Consider the following 18,798-nt stretch of genomic DNA (forward strand, 5'->3'; position numbering starts at 1 on the left):
TGAAAAGGAGTTGGACTAAATGGCCTCTAAGATTTCTTATAATTTAAAGCATCTATCTCTATTTTCCAATTTATCACTGTAGTCAGTTCCTTAAGTGGAAACATCAGGTGCATATGCTTTGGCTGATTTAAAAAGGCATATATTATGCAATATATAATTAACCTTAAATTTATAGGTATAAGCAAAAGTATAAGCAGGTTGCTAAATAATCTTGCTTGCAAGGGGCATAAGCAAGCACTTGATTTAGTGCACTTAAGACTAGTACACTTAATATAATGTTATCATATGCATTTATTTCATATTCCTAGGTCTAGGGGCTACTGCATATATCAAGTATGGTAATTATTAGTGAAAAGTAAATGCATTGCTAGGAATCCCATCCATTCTCTCCAATGGGAAGAAATGACTCCCAAGTCTATCACTGCCACTTTTGTATGCCAAAACTCTATTTCAAACCACATATTAAAAATCTTTATCTGGTTCCACAAACTTGATGTGCCCCAAAGGAACTCTATGTCCCTGATCTTGAATTTATTCCTTCTCTTCCACATATTAATTCAGTTTAAGGACATTACCTTCTACCTAGCCATCTAGGCTAACTGCTAGAGTGAGATTTGACCCATTCATCCTCCATATCTTTTCTCTTTCTCAATTTTTCTATTTCTCTTTCATATCTGTCATTCTTTCTCCTTTCATTCTAATTTATACCATGAATCTCAACAGTGTTTAGTCTTTTTAAATCATAATAAATAAGGCATTGAACATCCTCACATAAACATATATTTGTATAAAAGGTGTAGGTCAGTGTTTTGAGTTAATAATATCTACAGTAGAAATTAGCATATGTGGATAGCAATATATACAGGGTGTCCGTCCATCTATCTACCCATCTGTCCATGCCATATATAATAGGAATTATTCCTTGAAAGAAATTCTGTATACACATTTCAGAAAGGTAGGAAGAAATAACTTTGAAGCGTGACATTAGAATCTAAGGATTTATACATGTAGCATGTAACACAAACTTAGCATCTTAATGATTTTCCAGTATTGGCTGAAAACACATGAGATACAAGACTGAAGAGATAAAAGGCTTTATAGGAAAGTAAGAATCAATTTTTACCATACACCATTGTTATGCAGAAATAGTTCTAATGTGTATTGATTAAAAACGCTTTAAGGAAAACTCTTTGATAAAAGGTCTCTCTTCTGAATAGCAGTTTTAAGATTATTGTTCAGAACTCAAGTTGATAATTAGACTGATTTCCTCTGTACTAAATGGGAATTAAAAAGCCAAGAACACAATACTTGTTTTAACATGGATAAGGATTAATCCTCTTATTTGAAATTTGCTTTCAGTTTCCCCAACTTGTTCCTATCTTCCATTATGTGCCACGAAGTTATGCTTATCCTATGTAATAAAAGGCTAATATGCAAATAGACGGAACTGTGGAATGGCTGGTCGCTATGACGTGCACTGACCACTAGGGGGAAGACACTCAATGCAGGAGCTGCCCCCTAGTGGTCAGTGTGCTCCCACAGGGAGAGTGCTGCTCAGCCAGAAGCCAGGCTCACGGCTGGCAAGCACAAAGGTGGTGGCGGGAGCCGCTCTCACCTCTGTGGCAGCACTAATGATGTCCTACTGCCAGCTTCCCACGGGGAGCAGGCCTAAGCCATCAGTTGGACATCCCCTGAGAACTCCTGGACTCCAAGAGGATACAAGCCGGGCTGAGAGTCCCCCCCCACCCCCCCCGTAAGTGCACGAATTTCATGCACCAGGCCTCTAGTGTGATATAAAAAGGAATAGGCATCATACTAATTTTTAAAAAATACATAAACAGTGTGATGCCAACTAAATTATTTGCACATCTACCTGCCCAATTCAGCAGGAAAATAGGTTTTCTCTGCTGATGTTATGGTTTTGCTGTCACTTCTCAAGTGCAGCTTTCAGAGTGAGCTGACCTTGTTGAAGCCAAATCATCAATGTATGCAGATACTCTTTAAAATTCTCAAAGTCCATACCAAGTAAGTCCATTATCTCTGTTCAGTTTACTACCAACAACTTCATTTTGCACCAGACTCATCTTGGCAACTATATCAGGCTCTAGTACTGCTAAAAAACCATGAGTACTTCATGAGCCACTGAGTGAGGATGACTAATTGGTCCCACACCTACCATCAATGTTTTAGGTGCAATTGGTCTCTCAATAATCAAAGGCACTGAACTACAGGAACTCAAAGAGTACATGTTCAGATTCTTCAGAAAGTCATTGCTTGAGGAGAATTCTGGCACAAATTGCTGATCATCTATCTTGCAGCCTCCTTCAGTGAGGAGGTAAAATGGCCTTTATCTGGATGATAATGCTAAGTCAGATGTTAAAGCTTTTAGAAAATCTCGGCTGAGACTAAGGGAATCTAAAAGACTGAACAAGCTACATGCTCGTCAGTTGGATTTACAACGTGTCAGTGTTATATCAAGCTAGATCATGAGAAACATATATCTGGAGAATATTAACTTAGCTGCTCTAGACATTTCATGACAAAATTAAAAGTTAACATTTGCTTGTTTTTTTTTTAATTGAGAATTAATAAAAGAAATGACCACAAGAAAAATGTTTCTGCCTACATGTATAACTGTTATCTAAGGTGTTAGGATAGTAAATAACATTATAGAATAATTTTTTTCTAGAATAATAAAAAGCAGTGAAAAAATAAAAATATTCTCTTGGCCACCTGATATGCTTCCCTTTGCCAAAGAATAAAACAATATAACCAATTCTTTTAAACCATTTTGGTATTGGCTTTTGAAAACGCAAGACAAAATTTTAGTGTCCTATTGTAGTAAACTACTCAGAGCCTAAATTTTTAACAAATTTATTTCCTCTGCTATCTGATTTTTATTAGTTTCCCTTCATTTAGCTATCTTTTGAGGTATGTCTTTAATTATAAGTACCCTCAATTTCTTTCTAAGAGCAGGTAAGGTAGAAACCCTTATCACTCATTCTCCTTGGGTCCAAAGGCGGTGGATATTCCTTTTTTATGCAAATGAGTATTTATATATATAAAAAAAGGTTTTCTAGTAAAAACATAGGTCACACAGGAAATAAAAACTGAACTTGTTCAAATACCACACTGTGCAATTTTCCAAAGTGGTTCTTTTATTCAATCTGAGAAGAGGGTTTTCCTTTACTGTAGTGAAAACAAGGGTTGCTGCTTGTCCTAACAAGTAGATGTACTACTTTAGATTTTTTAGAAAGGAAAACAGGATGGAGAAGAGAATGACAAGAATACTCTTCAGTACCTATAGGCTTTGCCTATAATGATCAACCATGACCAACAAATGCATAACAATATTACAAACACTGCATTCTGGAACTTAATAATGAGCTAAATTATTACAAGTATTTATGACTGGGGATCTGATCAAGAGGGAAACAAAGTGTATTCAAACAGAGAAAAAAATGTTAATTTAAGTCCTACCTTTGGTAAATATTCCTCTTAAGCAACAGTAAAGTCTGAAGGTACTTCACTGGTGTTTGTGTTAGTATTTTGAAAATATTACTCTAAATTATATCATTTCTTACATTTTTATGAACAATAAAATAACAAATATTTTCTTAAAGCATACCTGATTTTATATAGATAGATATGAATATAGATCTAAGTATATGTAATCTGCCCCCTCCCCAACTCAGGTACACCCGAATTGGTTGTCTGATTAAACCTAAGGTAGTCAACACCATTAACCATGATCCTGAATTGTAGACATAGCACCTATGTAAAAATAACTAGGGTCACCTGGGCAAACCTACCAGAGATTAATCTTTAAAGCCAAATAAAGTGTCACAATGACATTCTGAGAGGCAAAAATAGAGAACAATGTATTTTTTATTAAATTGATGGTGGTATCATTGGTCAATAAGATCATGTAGGTTTCAAGTGTGCAATTTTATGATACAAGGTCCGTATATTGCACTGTATGTTCACCATCCAAAGTCAAATCATCTTCTGTCACCATATATTAGGCCCCGTTTATCTCCCATCCCCCCATCCCCTTCCCTCTGGCAATGACCACATTGCTGTTTGTGTCCAGAGTTTCAGTTTTATATCCCACATATGAGTGAAATCATACGGTTCTTGGGTGGGATGAGATCAACCAAATAACTTGTATGCATATATGCATAACCCAAGGACACAGACAATAGGGTGGTGAAGGCCTGGGACGGGGAGTGGGGATGGGCTAGAAGAAGTCAATGAGGGAAAAAGGGGGCCATTTATAATACTTTCAGCAATAAATATTTTTTAAAAGAAATACTCTCAATATTTGAACCCACTGAATGACTATTTAATTGAACTTCACATAACTGTTAAAATTCTAGATATGAATGGACATTTTCTTCCAATGTGCTATGAAGAACAAGTAGTTTCATAGACTATTTGTACCCTTATCCTCAGACCTACATTAATTTCTTAGTAGTTTCTGTTGCCCTAGCAACATTTATAAAATAAATTATTTACCTTATTGCTGTATGATTGTGTTGCCCCGGTAACTTGCTATTCTCTAGATAGTTTGACATGGATTTTATTTTAGCTTCATACTTGCTTTCTCTAGAGATAATCCATAGAAAATAAGGCTTTAATAGCTTGGATACCTAATATTGTATTTCCATTTAATTATATTTAATGTGCTAAACAGCTATTAATAAGGTAATGTCAATGTCTTTCCAAAGGAACTGGCATACTCTGGCTTCCTGATGAAGTGATAAGGAAATTCTAAGTGCTACCTAAGAATACATGAGGAGTCATGCACGACTGGAACCTTTACTCTTAGGAGCTTCTTCAGTCTTCAAGAAATTTGGATTACAAATTTCTTTTTATAACAATAATAATAAAAAGGAATAATAATGTATTACTTTTTTAGAACTTTGGGCACAGCATTCTGAAGTTTTTGATAATTCATGAATAATAAATGAATTATCAAAAACTTCAGAATGCTGTGCCCAAAGTTCTAAAAAAGTAATACATTATTATTCCTTGAGCTAATCGTTCTTTTTTAAGGTCCAGAGTAAAATAACACAAAACTGCCACTCCTGCATTTAGGAGGCAGGGACCTTAGGCATCAGGAAATCTTCTCTCCTAGAAGCCTTCTAAAGCTCTACTTAAAATATGAATATTACCTCCAAAATACTTCTGCAGATAGAAAATGACTTTATGTGCAAAGGCTTTAAATAACGATGTTTTTATAATGCAGCCAAATTTAAAATTTTTCCATTTATGATTGATTCATCTATTACTCTACTAGAAATTATGACTTTTTAACACATATCAGTGATAGAATTTAGCTTTTCTGTTTTGCATTTTCCAAAGTAAACCTAAATTCTAGACAATGCTTTTGGACTATCAAGCTAATAAAAAAAAAATGTGTAGTAAAGTGTGTCAGATTTACTAATAAAAGTTGTACTTCAATAGACCAAAATTTACCTTTCCAAACAAATCTTGCCCTTATTCCTTAACACAAACATTTCCTTTAATACAGGTTATTTTCCTCTCTGAGCCCTGAAATAACTTGAAACCCAATATATACTTTTTTTGTGTGTTATTTTCACATAAAGTGATCTCTTTCTAGTCATTTCTAATGCCGTATAATTGTTAAACATCTGACACATTTTCTGCTGTAAATTTTTAAATGTTATCACCATAAGCACATAAAAATTAGCTCCACAATTAACATTGTATGTTTTTTCAGGTCATTATTCTTTCTTCCCCTCCAACATTTCCCACGAGTAAAAGAATCTTCTGTACTATTTGATGTTTAAGAATATTTTTATTACTTAATAGTTTTTCACTGAACTAAAGTTTCTCAATTTCCTAAAATGAACTGCTAAGAATGCTTATTCTTGTCACCTTTATTCAACAGAGTACTGGAAATCCTAGCCAGAGCTATTAGACAAGAAAAAAAAAAAAGACATCTAAAATGGAAAGGAAGAAGTAAAACTGTTACAATTTATAGATGACATGATATATATAGAAAATCCTAGAGTCCACCAAAAAAACTGATAGAACCAATAAACAAATTCAGTAAAGTTGCAGGATACAGACTCAATATACAAATATTAATTATGTTTACATATATTGTGCTTATATTAACTATCAGAAATAGAAATTAAGAAAACAATACCACTTATAGTTTTATCAAAAAGAATAAAATATGCAGGAATATATATATATACACACACACACATATATACAGGGATGAAAAAATTGAGGAATGCAAAAATAAAGAGGAAGCTAATTTGTGCTCATGGATTGGAAGAAATTATTATTGTTAAAATAACCATACTACCCAAAGGAATCCACGTATTCAATGTAATCCCTATTATAATTTCTATGGCACTTTTCACAGAAATAGAAAAAGCAATCCTAAAATTTGTATAGAACCCCAAAAGCCCCTAAATAGTCAAAGCAATACTGAAAAAGAACATAGTTGGAGTCATATACTTCCTGATTTCAAACTATACTACAAAGCTATAGTAATCAAAATAATATGGCACTGGCATAAAAACAGACATACAGATGAATGAAACAGAATAAAGAGCCCAGGAAATAAACCCACAAATATATGATCAATTAATTTAAAACAAAGGAGCTACAAATATTCAATAAATAGGGAAACTGGATAATCACATGAAAATAATGAAACTGAATCTCTATCTTTTACTGGACACAAAAATAAACTCAAAATGAATTAAAGACTTAAACATTAGACCTGCAACTGTAAAACTCTTAGAAGAAAACATAAGGAGTAAACTTGACATTGGTCTTGGCAATGATTTTTTTGGATTTGACACCAAAACAAACAAACAAACAAACAAAAAACAGGCAACAAAAGCATAATAAACAAATGGCACTACACCACACTGATAAGCCTCTGCATAGCAAAGGAAACCATCAAAAAAATGAAAAGACAACTTATTAAGTGAGAGAAAATATTTTCAACTTATATATCTTATAAGGGGTTAATATCTAAAGTATATAAAGTCATACCACTCAATAGCAAAAAAACCAAAAACAAAACAAACAAAACAACAACAACAAAACGAAACCCGATTTTTAAAATGGTCAGAGAAATTAATTAGGCATTTTTCCAAAGACATAAAAATGGCCAATAGGTACATAAAAAGGTGCTCAACATCATTAATCAGCGGTGTACATGCAAATCAAAACTGCAGAGAGATATCACATCACACCGTGAGAATGGCTATTATCAAAAAGTGAAGAGATAACAGGTATTGACAAAGGTGTGGAGGAAGAAAACCCTTGTGCAATGTTGGTGGGAATATAAACTGAGGCAGCCACTATGGAAAATAGTGTGAAGGTTCCTCAAAAAATTAAAAATATAACCACCATATGATCCAGGATCCCACTTCTGGGTTTATAAACAAGGAAATAAAGACAGGATTCCAAAGTGATATATATAAATAAATATAATGGACCTATTACTCGGACAAAAGAAAGAGGAAAATCCTGCCATTTGTAATGACATGGATGGACTTTAAAGACATTATGCTAAGTGAAATAAGTTTGGCAGAGACAGACAAATACTGCATAGTATCACTTGTATGCGGAAACTAAAATGAATGAATGAATGAATACATAAATACATAACTTCAAACTAATAGAAACAGAGAGTAGAAAAGTAGTTGCCAGGTGTTGGGGACTGGGAAGGAGAAATAGGGAGAAGTTGGTAAAAGGATACCAATTTTCAGCTATAAGATTAATAAAATCTGAGTAACTAATGTAAATTATAGTGACTATAGTTGTAAACACTGTATTATATATTTGAAATTTGTTAAGAGTATAGAACTTAACGGTCTCTCTCTCTCTCTCTCTCTCTCTCTCTTTCTCTCTCTCTCATACACACACACACACACACACACACACACACACACCTACATACACACACAAACACAGACACAAAACAAGTGAGATGATGGAGGTATTAATTACCTACATGGTGGGAATCCTTTCACAATGTATCAAATCACAATGATGTACACTTAAATATCTGACACTTTTATTTGTCAATTATGCCTCAATAAAGTTAGAAAAATCGTGAGTAAATGCAAAGACATTTTCTCTTAGGAAAATTGAATGCTGTAAATATGTCATATTCTTAAGTTTGTCATAAGCTAATATATAAATTCAAAGTGATCCCAATAAAAATTTTAGTGGATTTGTTTTTAACTTCACAAACTACTAAAACTACTACAAAATAACTACTAAAGTTATTCTGGAAATTTGAAATAGGTATAAGAATTATTGAGGAACAAAACGTAGCTAGAAAATTACTGAGAAATAAGAAAATAGCAATATTGGGACAAGTCCTGTCCAAAACATATGGTATTACAATAGATCAACAGAATAGAATACAGTGGAAAAAAACACAACCAAAGATCTAAAGAGATTTATTCTATGAAAAATTTGGCAAAAAATTTTATATCAGTGGAAAAACATAGATGATGTATATGGTACAAGTTGTTTATGATAATCCATTACCCATTTGGGGAGGAGAGTTGGATCATACTCATATCCCATATTACAAATAAACTCCAAGAGAAACAAAAATTTAAAATAAAATGTACTATGAACACAATAATAAAACACATGATGATGCATTGTTGTATGTCAATTATATCTCAATTTTTAAAAATTTACTGAAGTTAAAACAGAAAAGCTACAACAATAAAAAACCAAACAAACAAAACCATATGGTGTTTTAAATCATTGCAGTTAATAAGGTATTTTGCATGGAGTCCAGATGTTCTAAAGCAGGGACTGGCAAAATACAGCTTAGGAGCCAAATGTGGCCCTCATCTGTTTCTGTAAATAAAGTTTTATTGGAACTCAGCCATGCCTATTCATTTATACATTATCTATGGCTGCTTTCACACTACAGCCACAAAAATGCCTAGGTGTGACAGAGAGACCATATGGGTCACAAAACTGAAAATATTTATGATTTGGCTCCTTACAGAAAAGGGTTCTTGACCTTGTTCTAAAGGGAAAAACTGGTAAATACTAATGTATTCTAAATATTAAAGTTCTGTATGATGAACACTATAAAATTAAATTCAAAGCAAACTACGAAAATATATAGATTGTCCATGACAATGGTAACTTATTGATTGTAATAAGATCTTTTAAAAAATAAGAAGAGCTTAATATCCTAGAAGATAAACGAGCAAACTAGAGGAACTTGGAGCTCAGAGAAAAAGAAAAAAAAATCGGTCAATAAACATATAAAAAGCAACTCAGGTCTTCTAGGACTCAGAGAAATAAAAATAACCTGTTTTTAATCTTAAAGAGCCTAACCAACATTAACACGATACCATTCACTATTTATCACATTAACGAGGTATTTGAAACTTGAGATTACACAGTGCTAATTGAGGTCACAGGGATGCAAGCACTCTCACTCATAGTGCAAGCTGACAATAATGTCTAACAAATTTAAAGCGCACATACCTTTTATGCTATCAATTCATCCTATATTTTCTCACAAGTGCTCAATATTAATTTTGAGTTTATTGAGCGATTACTAGAAGCAACTTAAATGACTATGACTAAGAAATGGATTAAATAAATACCTTTTGGTGCATTTATATAATTGCATAGTATGACATTTTCTTAAAAATGACATAGGCCCCTGTGTAAATCATGTAATGGCATTCAGGACATTCTATTACGTTGTAATACAATATCTATATATTGATCTTGTATACTAGTATATCCAGATGTACACATATCCTTTCATATTCATACAAAAACTGGATGGTGACATACAGAGTTGTGGCAAAGTTTACTTCTGGAGGGTAGCGCTGATGAGTGGAAAGTCTTTTATGCTCTATGCACTTTTGAATGCTGAGCCTTGAACTTCACTGTTTAAAGTACTTTTTTTCTAAAGTCACTTTAGATTATTTTTGAAAACTTATTGCAGAATTTGGAAGCCACATTTAACAACAGCAAAGCCAGCACTGTTGTTTTGTTTGTTTGTTTGTTTGACGGTAGTTAAGATGTCTAAGAAACTTTCTGTGGAAATGATTTGTTCAAGTTCGCTTTACCCGACCTTCAAAAGAGGTGATACTCAAAAGAAGCTGCTCCTCCCAAGTTTATTCTCACTCATTTGAGTTATCTGCTGTTATGATGGTACATATGGGTTACAATTGCTATCATTTTCTTTTTGCTAAGTCCTTAAAAAAACATAACCTGGCCCGGCGATAGGCTTGCCTGGTTAACTACTTAAATAGCAAAAGCATCGACTTTGATAATGATACTATGAGGGTTAGGATTTTTGCTCAGCTCGGGTGTTGGTGTAAAAGGAGAATATCAAAAACCTTGCTTTCTGAACGGAATTCTAAGGATTTAAATACTCTTTTCCAAATTTGGTGATGTGCTTTTACAAGAACATACACCTGCCAACTTGGGGGACACACCTCTAAAATTAAGCCTCAGGTCATACCAGTTTGCAGGGAACAAAAGGACCAAATCAAGTGTTCTGGAGCTTCCTTGCTCAGCCTTGTAGAGTTTGTATTTACTCTTTAGCTGTGAACTTATGGTTTATTAAAAATCATTATTTAGCTAAGCAGAGCAACAAATCATGCAATGATTCAATGAGGGCATCCAGCATTTCTTACAATGCTGTAATTAGATAACCGATTTGTAATTGAGTAACAATGAAAGCTGGCCTTTCTCAAGAGGAAGTAATGCTGCCCATTGGAAGAACAGGAGATTTACGAATCACGTGACCCTAAATAAAATTTTAAAAAGATGGAACGAGGCTCCTTCTTGGGAACGCTCATCTTTTCTCCCTGTCAGCACAGCTTTAACAAAATATCCGGCGTCTTGCAACACAGGAATTTCAATTGTGAATCCATCTGAGATTCCACTGTGACATGCTGCTATGCAGAGCGGATACTGGGTGCAATCCATCATCTATTAAAATTCTGTCAGCGTGCGAGTATAGTACAGAACCCTGCTCGGAGAAGCAGGGACAAATAGCTGATGGCGTTGACAAAGTCAGCATTTTTACTTCCTCGCAGCAAAAATCAAATTCCTAATTTCCTCCAACAGTGCTCGCCCCTCAGTGTCTGCTCAGGTGAATTTCAACAAAGTGCAAACACAAACACTCTTGCTGCCCTAAGTGGGGTCTGACAACTTTCCAAGGGACCCGATCAGAGGCCGGTCACTGACAGAGAACTGGTTTTTTTGCACCAACACCAGTGTGATGGTTGTAATGCAGCCAAGGAGACTTATCCCCCCTTTCACAAACGTGAAAAGCCTCTCAGCATCTTATGTCTAAAAGTAGGGACAAGTACATTACATGCAACTTAGAAAATTCAGTCTCCAAAGAAGGAAACTTAAATGGCAAGCTTCAGTTCTATGCTCTGCTTTCTATTCTTCTCTCATCCCTGGACTACTGACCCCTCTCCTTCTTTGCATCAGTTTATTTCTCTCTTTCAGATGTTTGCTACTCCTTTTTGGCCCTGACAAAGACCAGAGGAACCGTGCTCTGCTTTCAAACTGTCCGCAAGCACCCAGAAACCTGGTTAAGATCTCAGAGTCTGTCGAGTCAAGACTAAACAAGAACCTGCCAGGCTTCGGGCTCCAATGAGGAAGTCGCATTCCTAGGGATGGCGGGGAAATATGCCTGTAACACTTTGAGCTTATAGATGAGATTTCCCCAAAACAGTGGAAGAGAAAATGCAAGAGAAGAGAAAAGCTGGAAGCGAATCTGAATTAGGGCAACATACTTGAGAGCTGTTGATACTGATACCTTGAATCTATTGGTAGACTCCAAGAGGTATTCAATGAGCCTTTTTTTAAAAAAAAAATCATCACCAGAGGATATGTATTTTCCATTGATCTTTAGGAAGAGAGAGTGGAAGGGAGGGGAGGAGAGAGAAACGTAGATGCAGGAGAGACACATTGATTGGTTGCCTTCTGCACACACCCAACTGGGCTGGGGATCAAACCTGCAACTGAGGCATGTGCTCTTGACTGGGAATTGAACCCGAGACCTTTGGTCCAAGGGCTGATGCTCTAACCACTGAGCAATCGGCCAGGGCTCAATGGGCCTTTTTTATTTTTTATTTTTTTTGTATTGATTTCAGAGAGAAAGGGAGAAGGAGAGAGAGATAAAAACTTCAATGACGAGAGTGAATCATTGATCAGCTGTCTCCTGCACACCCCTACTGGGGATCGAGCCTGTAACCAGGGCATGTGCTCTTGACCAGAATCAATCCTGGGACTCTTCAATCCATAGGTTGATGCTCTATCCACTGAGCCAAACGAGAGAGGGCCATGGGCCTTTTTTTAAGTGTCAGGTGTTGAATGGTTCAGTAAGTTAATGAAGTCCCAATCTAAGCAATTTGTCTTCTGTATAACCACAGAGGTGTCTCCACCAAATTCATTAGTAAAGTAAATGAAATACCTAGTATGAATGTGGTAGAAATAGGTGATCATTGTGTATTCTTAATTTTTTTCTATACTAATACTCATTTTGCTTAATTGGGCTAATCTAAGGCATAATGTGCAGTCTATTCATATAAATAAATAGATTTTTAGATTCAGGTATTTTGTTTCATTGCCTTAGGTTGCCTAAGCACTTTTGTACTTTGGTATCATAGAGTGATTACCTTAACACTCACTTTGATGATGAAGCTAAGACCAGTTGGGCGATTTAAACAATCTAGACAACCAGTAAGGCTGTTGCTGGGCAAATATTGTGGTATAAAGTCTGTGTTTCCATGACACTGTTCAGCCCATTTTTCCATGTTAAAGACAACAAAGTGGTGGGTGGCCCAGCCACTCCTTTTTCTAGGAATTTGCCCCAGCCACAGACACTACATTTTAAACCAAGTGACCTAAGCTCAAACATGATGCACAGTATGGTCATGGGGAGTGATATCACTGAGCCATAGAAAGAAAGATCCAAGGGGGCGAAAGAATGAACACACGAACACACACACACACACACACACACACACACACACACACACACACACTGATTGCTAGAGTAAGATATATAAGAAATAATGCATTCAAAAATGGGGTTGAAGCTGTGCTGGGGTGAAGAGGTGGTAATGAAAAATTTCTAAGGTCCTGAGTGATAGCTGAAATAGACGCATACAAACATTTTCTCTTCTCCTCACAGCTCTAGAAATACTGTAAAGTCTCACATACTTTGACATCTGGCAAAATATTCAGATTTTCTTGCCAGATGTGCATTCCTTTTGGCCACAATGAGATGATACTTAACCTCAGTGTGAGGACTAAGCTAGCATTAGTGCTCTATAGATGAACAGACTATTTTTTTTGAAGGTAGTTGTTTCCTTCTCAAAAGTCTACTCTTTAGAACTTGGCAGGACATCTTCTCTTTTCCTGTGTTGGCTCAGACTGTGCTATACATTGGTTTGGCAGCATATATTGAATTCTGCCTCATGACTTGGACAGAAAAGTGTATCTTGGATTCATTGTATGTTGGTATGATTTATAGAACTTAGGCCAGATGAACTCAGGAAGCCCTCAAGGTGTGGAAATAAGAGCAAAGAGAAGGATTTGCAAAATATGGTCTAAAGTTCTGCTGTAGTAGGCTACATATATTTTATTCTTTAAATAAAAAACAAACTATCAAAACATTAGGAGCAACATGAAATGTTCCTTATTTGTAAAAAGTGGAGGAAGTTCAAGTATGAAAACCAGGTGCTGTGATCCTTTGAGTCCAGGAAATGGATGCCTGTGCATTTAGGTTCCTGGTCATTAATATGTGCTACCTTACTCATATTTAGCTTTTAAAAGACTAAAAATATAGCACTGCTTCTTCTTTGCACAATATATAGATCTAATAATAATAAGGATAATGGTAATAATAATGTATAGCATGTCATACTTAAAAAGTTATTTTCACATATGCTCTTGATTCTCCCCCACACCCTGCCAAGTACAGTGACAGGTAAGGAAACAAAGGCACACATGTGAGCATACCCAGAAGAGCACACCATAGGCCGTGTCACACAACTCTCAGTCTCGGGCTCTTCCCCTACCTCACACTCCCATGAGTGTACTGCTATCGAAATCTATCTTGTACTTCTACAGAGCTAGAAAACCTGGAAGAACTAGACAAAGACAAATGAAATCATTAGCCTTCAGTCAAGGTTCTAATGGAATATGTAATATTTTTCATTTGGGACTGATGTAATATTGTTTCGCAAAATGGAAAATCTAGCAAGTAGAAAATAGAGTCTGAATATTTTTGGAAGATACTTTGCACAAAAGAAGAAGAGAAGGCCTCTAGTTAGTTAACATAAAAATTACCTGGCAACATTGCTATCTATCTATATATTTCCATCTATTAATAGACAACTAACTTCCTATTTTAAATATATTGCTTTGAGGTAACACTTGGCCGTGATCCTGAAACTCACTCCCAAAGCACACCAAGCTGCATTTGAAGAAAACAAAGCATAACAGAAGGAGAAGGAGAAGGAAAACAGGCTTTTCTCCAATAATGGATTTACTTGTTTAGAGCTCAGAGTTCCTGCATGAAGTAGAAATTCCCTATTCATAACAAATAGTAGACATCAATTTTTGAGATTGACTGTTATGACTGATACTTCCTCCAAGCAAGTTTCTCTATCTCTATCTCTATCTCTATCTCTATCTCTATCTCTATCTCTATCTCTATCTCATCTATCTCTATCTATTGTACATGCTTTTGTAGAATTTCAGGAACAGCTTTTATCTGGAAAATATGGCTGCCTGAAAGAGGTATAAAATATAACAAAAGCTTTACCCCAAAGCTTCTATGCATTACAAAAGCTTGCACTTGGATAATAGAAATATTTAGCCTCAGGTGACTGAGAACACTTACTGTTGGTTGCATAACGTATGGCGGATGAGGCATCCATGAAGTACTCTGGACCTATGCATCAAACAGCATTTATTAGCACAAAGCAATCACAGAGAGAACTTGGTTCTTTCGTTCAGTGGAGTCACACTTGATCATAAAAAAGTGGAGTCCATCTGATTTTACAGCTAATTAGTGCTCAAAACTAAGGATAGAAAGCACATTCTTGGACCTGATTCATTTGGTCCCTGAAACATGATAAAATGTAAAGCAAATTCCTGCTTCACTGGAGCTGGCTGCAGTGCCCACATGGACCAGGCTGGGACCTGGAGCATATTTTGAGGATGGTGCTAGAGACTAAAGTATCAGGTAGCCTCAGGGACCTCCTATTTAAAGATCAACTCCCAGGGATACCCAGGCAAATACTAAGTAAGCAAGTGTTTATGCTAAGACTCCCTTTTTTTCTGTCATTTGTTTGAACTTCAAATTCTCAAGTGATTCTCATCTTGGAAACAAGTCCAAGCGGTAAAAGTTGGGGTAAGAGTTAAATAGATCAACCAAAAATTGGGGAAAATGCTCTGGGATCTACCCAAGTTAAGCGAGTTTGTAATATTTTTTCTTTCATAGTAACTGGTATGTAAATTTAAATGAGTATTTGAACCAACTGTTCTGAAATGGGCCTTGTCAGCCAAATGCGAACGTCAACTTGAAGAGCTGTTTGTCACATAAAGAACCTTAAAGATTTTGTTTTCCATATACTCACACAAGCAAAATTGCCAATGCCATTTAGATTAAAAAAAAAAAAAAAGGAAGAAGTGTTGAAAGGCAAGAATCAACAACATAGGAAATTGCTCTAATTCCTTTTATGAGAAAAGAGAGCTGGGGTTAAATTCCACTTAGGAGCCCTCCCAAGTAAAGTCACTTTTCTGTGGATGTTTTATTCATGTCACCAAAGTGCTCCACACTGGGGCTCAATGGGTGGTCTTGGCTGAAACAGAGGCCAAGATTAGGGGAGAAAAAAAAAAGGTTAAAAAAAAAAAAAAGCCCCAAATACACATTACAACCAGGCAGGCCTGCTTGAGGAACAAAAAGGGAACAGCACCTGCACGGAGCCTCGGGGGTCCCAGGGAAAGGCAATTAGGAAGTCAGCCATTCAGAGACCCTTCGATGTAATTCACACGCAAGTCTATTCTGTTCGCCCACCAACATGTATAAAGAATCTAAGTGCAGGAAATGAATGAACATGAACTGCGTCGGGGGGGATCCGCTAAGGAAATATGTGCGTAGTCTCGAGTTTGATGCTCTGACAACTGGGGCGCCCCGAGATGAAGTATGTAGTGGCTGAATAAGGTGACGCTTAACTGAATTAGGAGCAGTCAGCAGCATCAGGGTTACCCATTGTAAAACCCCCACCCCCACCATCTGCACAAGACAGAGAAACACATGGTATGCATGCTCTTGCATTCTCTCTCTCGCTCTTTTCTCTTTCTCCAGAGTTTTAAAAAATGACACTAGAGGCTCTATGTTACATGGATAGCGATTTCTTTTTAGAATTAAGAAGAATTGTCTGAGGAACAATATGAGGGAAAGAGAAGCAGGGAGTGTTATCACATAGTTGATAAGTCGAAAGAAATAAGACAAGAAGTCGTTTTTAAGGGAGAAGTGTGACTATTTCGATCCACCTGTGTACATAGAGTTAACTGGCTACAGCATCTGGTTTAGGACACACACACCTATTCTCAGATTTTCTTGTGTTGCAACATTTGGAACCCCTGAGGTCTCCTTGGGCTCTTTAGGAACTGAGAACATAGGAAGTCAGAACAGACAGGAGGAATCACTCTTTACCACTTTGATAATCTTTTCTTATTTCCTGGGGAAACTGATTGAACATCAGTCCATGTAGTTTTACATGGATACACAGGACGACTGTGACACAAATGAGATGACAATGGTAAAACATGCCGGAGTGAGGGCAGGGAATGCGAGAAATGTGCTTTTAGAAAAGACACACTGGGAAGCGTGACAACCAAAATAACAGACAGCAAACAAAATCATTTCTCGGTGGTAAGAAAGACAGCGTTGTCTGGGAAGTAGCATAATCATGACAAACTCAGCAGGTGTTCTCTCAGAAGAATGAAAAGCACGGTGGATTTTACTACTCAGTGAAATAGATGCGAACAAGCCCTTGCAAGTGTAGACTAATTGGTGACTTGAGCATTACCACATCAGGACGTGAGTCAAGTGTGCGAGGGCAATTTTTAAAGGTTCTACTGTCTTGGCCTCTATGGCGATTATCACTGGCAAGAGAGATCTCTCCTGAGGGGCGGGGAATCGGACATACCTGGTATGTGGAGACAGGGGAAGCAGCAATGAATGGCGTGATAGATGTCTGTGGAATCATGCGGTTGGTTGCAATACTGTACGGTGAAGAATAAAATCTGCAAACAGAAAACAACAACAAAAGAAGAAGGTTCATACAGCTGCCGAATGCCTGGCCGCTCAGCATATGCTACCAAGCACTCCTGGGAAGACAGAGTTCCACCCTCACGTTCGCCCACCAACTCTGAACAGGAGCATCCAGGAGGTTTGTTGGATTGGATTCCACTAAGAGAAATAAGTCGTTCTGAACAGACATGACAACTTGGAGTCATCTCATCAAATTGGCCACACAAAATCTCTTATGCCGGGTGAGTGAGTGTAACTGTGTTTTCACCAACAGGGGGAGAAAAGCAACAGGCACTGTTTTGTTTGGAAAGGTGATGCCATTTTAAAGTTCTTTGGAAAGAAGGGCAAAATGATAGTACCAAGCTTTCTAAAGGAGGCTGGTGTTACGTAAACACAAGTTGCATCTATTTCTTTTCATTGAAGAAACAGAATCAGCTCCAAGAGTTCTGGATAACTTGTGTGAAGTATGCAACATACCCTCATGCAAAATCTAAGCTAAATACTTTCTCTGTGAAAAGGGAAGTGGACAATTGGTGTCTAGGTAGAGATGCAGTCATGGTGTTGGTGGAGATTCTGGATGTATGTGATGTACTCCTGTAGACTCTGTAAAAAGCATTGAGTGTTCTAGTCCTTCATGCCTCTTCATTGAACAATTGTAGAATGATACTGAGCAGATCAGGACTTCACAAATCAGAGGAAGATTATCCTTCTAGGGATCTACTGAAGAATAGATTCTAGATACTGAGGTCAGTGACATACCCATCTTTGCTCAGATGTCGCCCTAGAGTCCACAAGGTACCCAATGCTCAAATTCCTCAGCCAGATTGAAAATCATGTTTCCTCCTTCATGTCTCCCTGGTAAGTGAAATGCTGGAGTGACCAGACTAAGAACAGACAAAACCATGATGGAGTTGCCTATGACGGAGTATTTCACTGATGGGAAGATATATTGGGAAATGTGTATCAGGAAGAATGAAACCATTATTTTACTTTGCCATACTATTAGTAAAAGTCAACTACTTTTAATTTAAAAAAAAAGTATGACTGAGGTTAGACTTTTGGGGACAAAATCTTCATCCCACCTCAGGAGTCCCCAATATTTTAAAAGAGAAAATCTCATGGGTTACCTTTCTAAGGATGCATTCCACAAGACCTCACATTGAATATAGGAAGGCTAGACTTCAAGGTTGCCACTTAAGAGTAAATTCTTTAGCCGATATTCTATAAGAGTCTCCAAGCAAGTATTGTGGAACTATAGTGTCAAATTTATTTTACTAGCTCCCAAGAAAGATTATAACATCATATTATTTTGGTTAAGATATAGCTAAAAATTATTCCTTACACATTTAATCCTTTCTATTCATACCCAACAGACCTCTGAATTTGTAGTTGTGCAGTTTGAAAAAAATCTATTGACTACATATCTATTAGAATGGGCAATTTATAAT

At 36.5% G+C, this 18,798-nt stretch overlaps 1 protein-coding gene across 12 annotated transcripts in view; it reads right to left on the minus strand.

The window, feature by feature from the left end:
- Positions 1 to 18,798, minus strand: part of RBMS3 (RNA binding motif single stranded interacting protein 3) — a 1,176,852-nt gene that overhangs the window by 98,559 nt on the left and 1,059,495 nt on the right. For 9 of the 12 annotated variants that reach the window (XM_070433276.1, XM_070433282.1, XM_070433277.1 and 6 more), the window contains 2 exons: positions 17,247 to 17,343; positions 14,930 to 14,980 (listed from right to left, as the gene is read on the minus strand). In XM_070433276.1, coding sequence (XP_070289377.1) covers positions 14,930 to 14,980; positions 17,247 to 17,343 — 148 coding nt within the window. The remainder of the gene's footprint in view (positions 1 to 14,929; positions 14,981 to 17,246; positions 17,344 to 18,798) is intronic. The other 3 variants (XM_070433273.1, XM_070433286.1, XM_070433284.1) reach the window with 1 other exon arrangement.

The sequence above is a fragment of the Myotis yumanensis genome, unplaced genomic scaffold (assembly GCF_028538775.1).
Source record: "Myotis yumanensis isolate MYYU_CA2020_CCGP unplaced genomic scaffold, mMyoYum1.0.hap1 SCAF_14, whole genome shotgun sequence".
In the NCBI taxonomy this organism is placed as follows: domain Eukaryota; kingdom Metazoa; phylum Chordata; class Mammalia; order Chiroptera; family Vespertilionidae; genus Myotis; species Myotis yumanensis.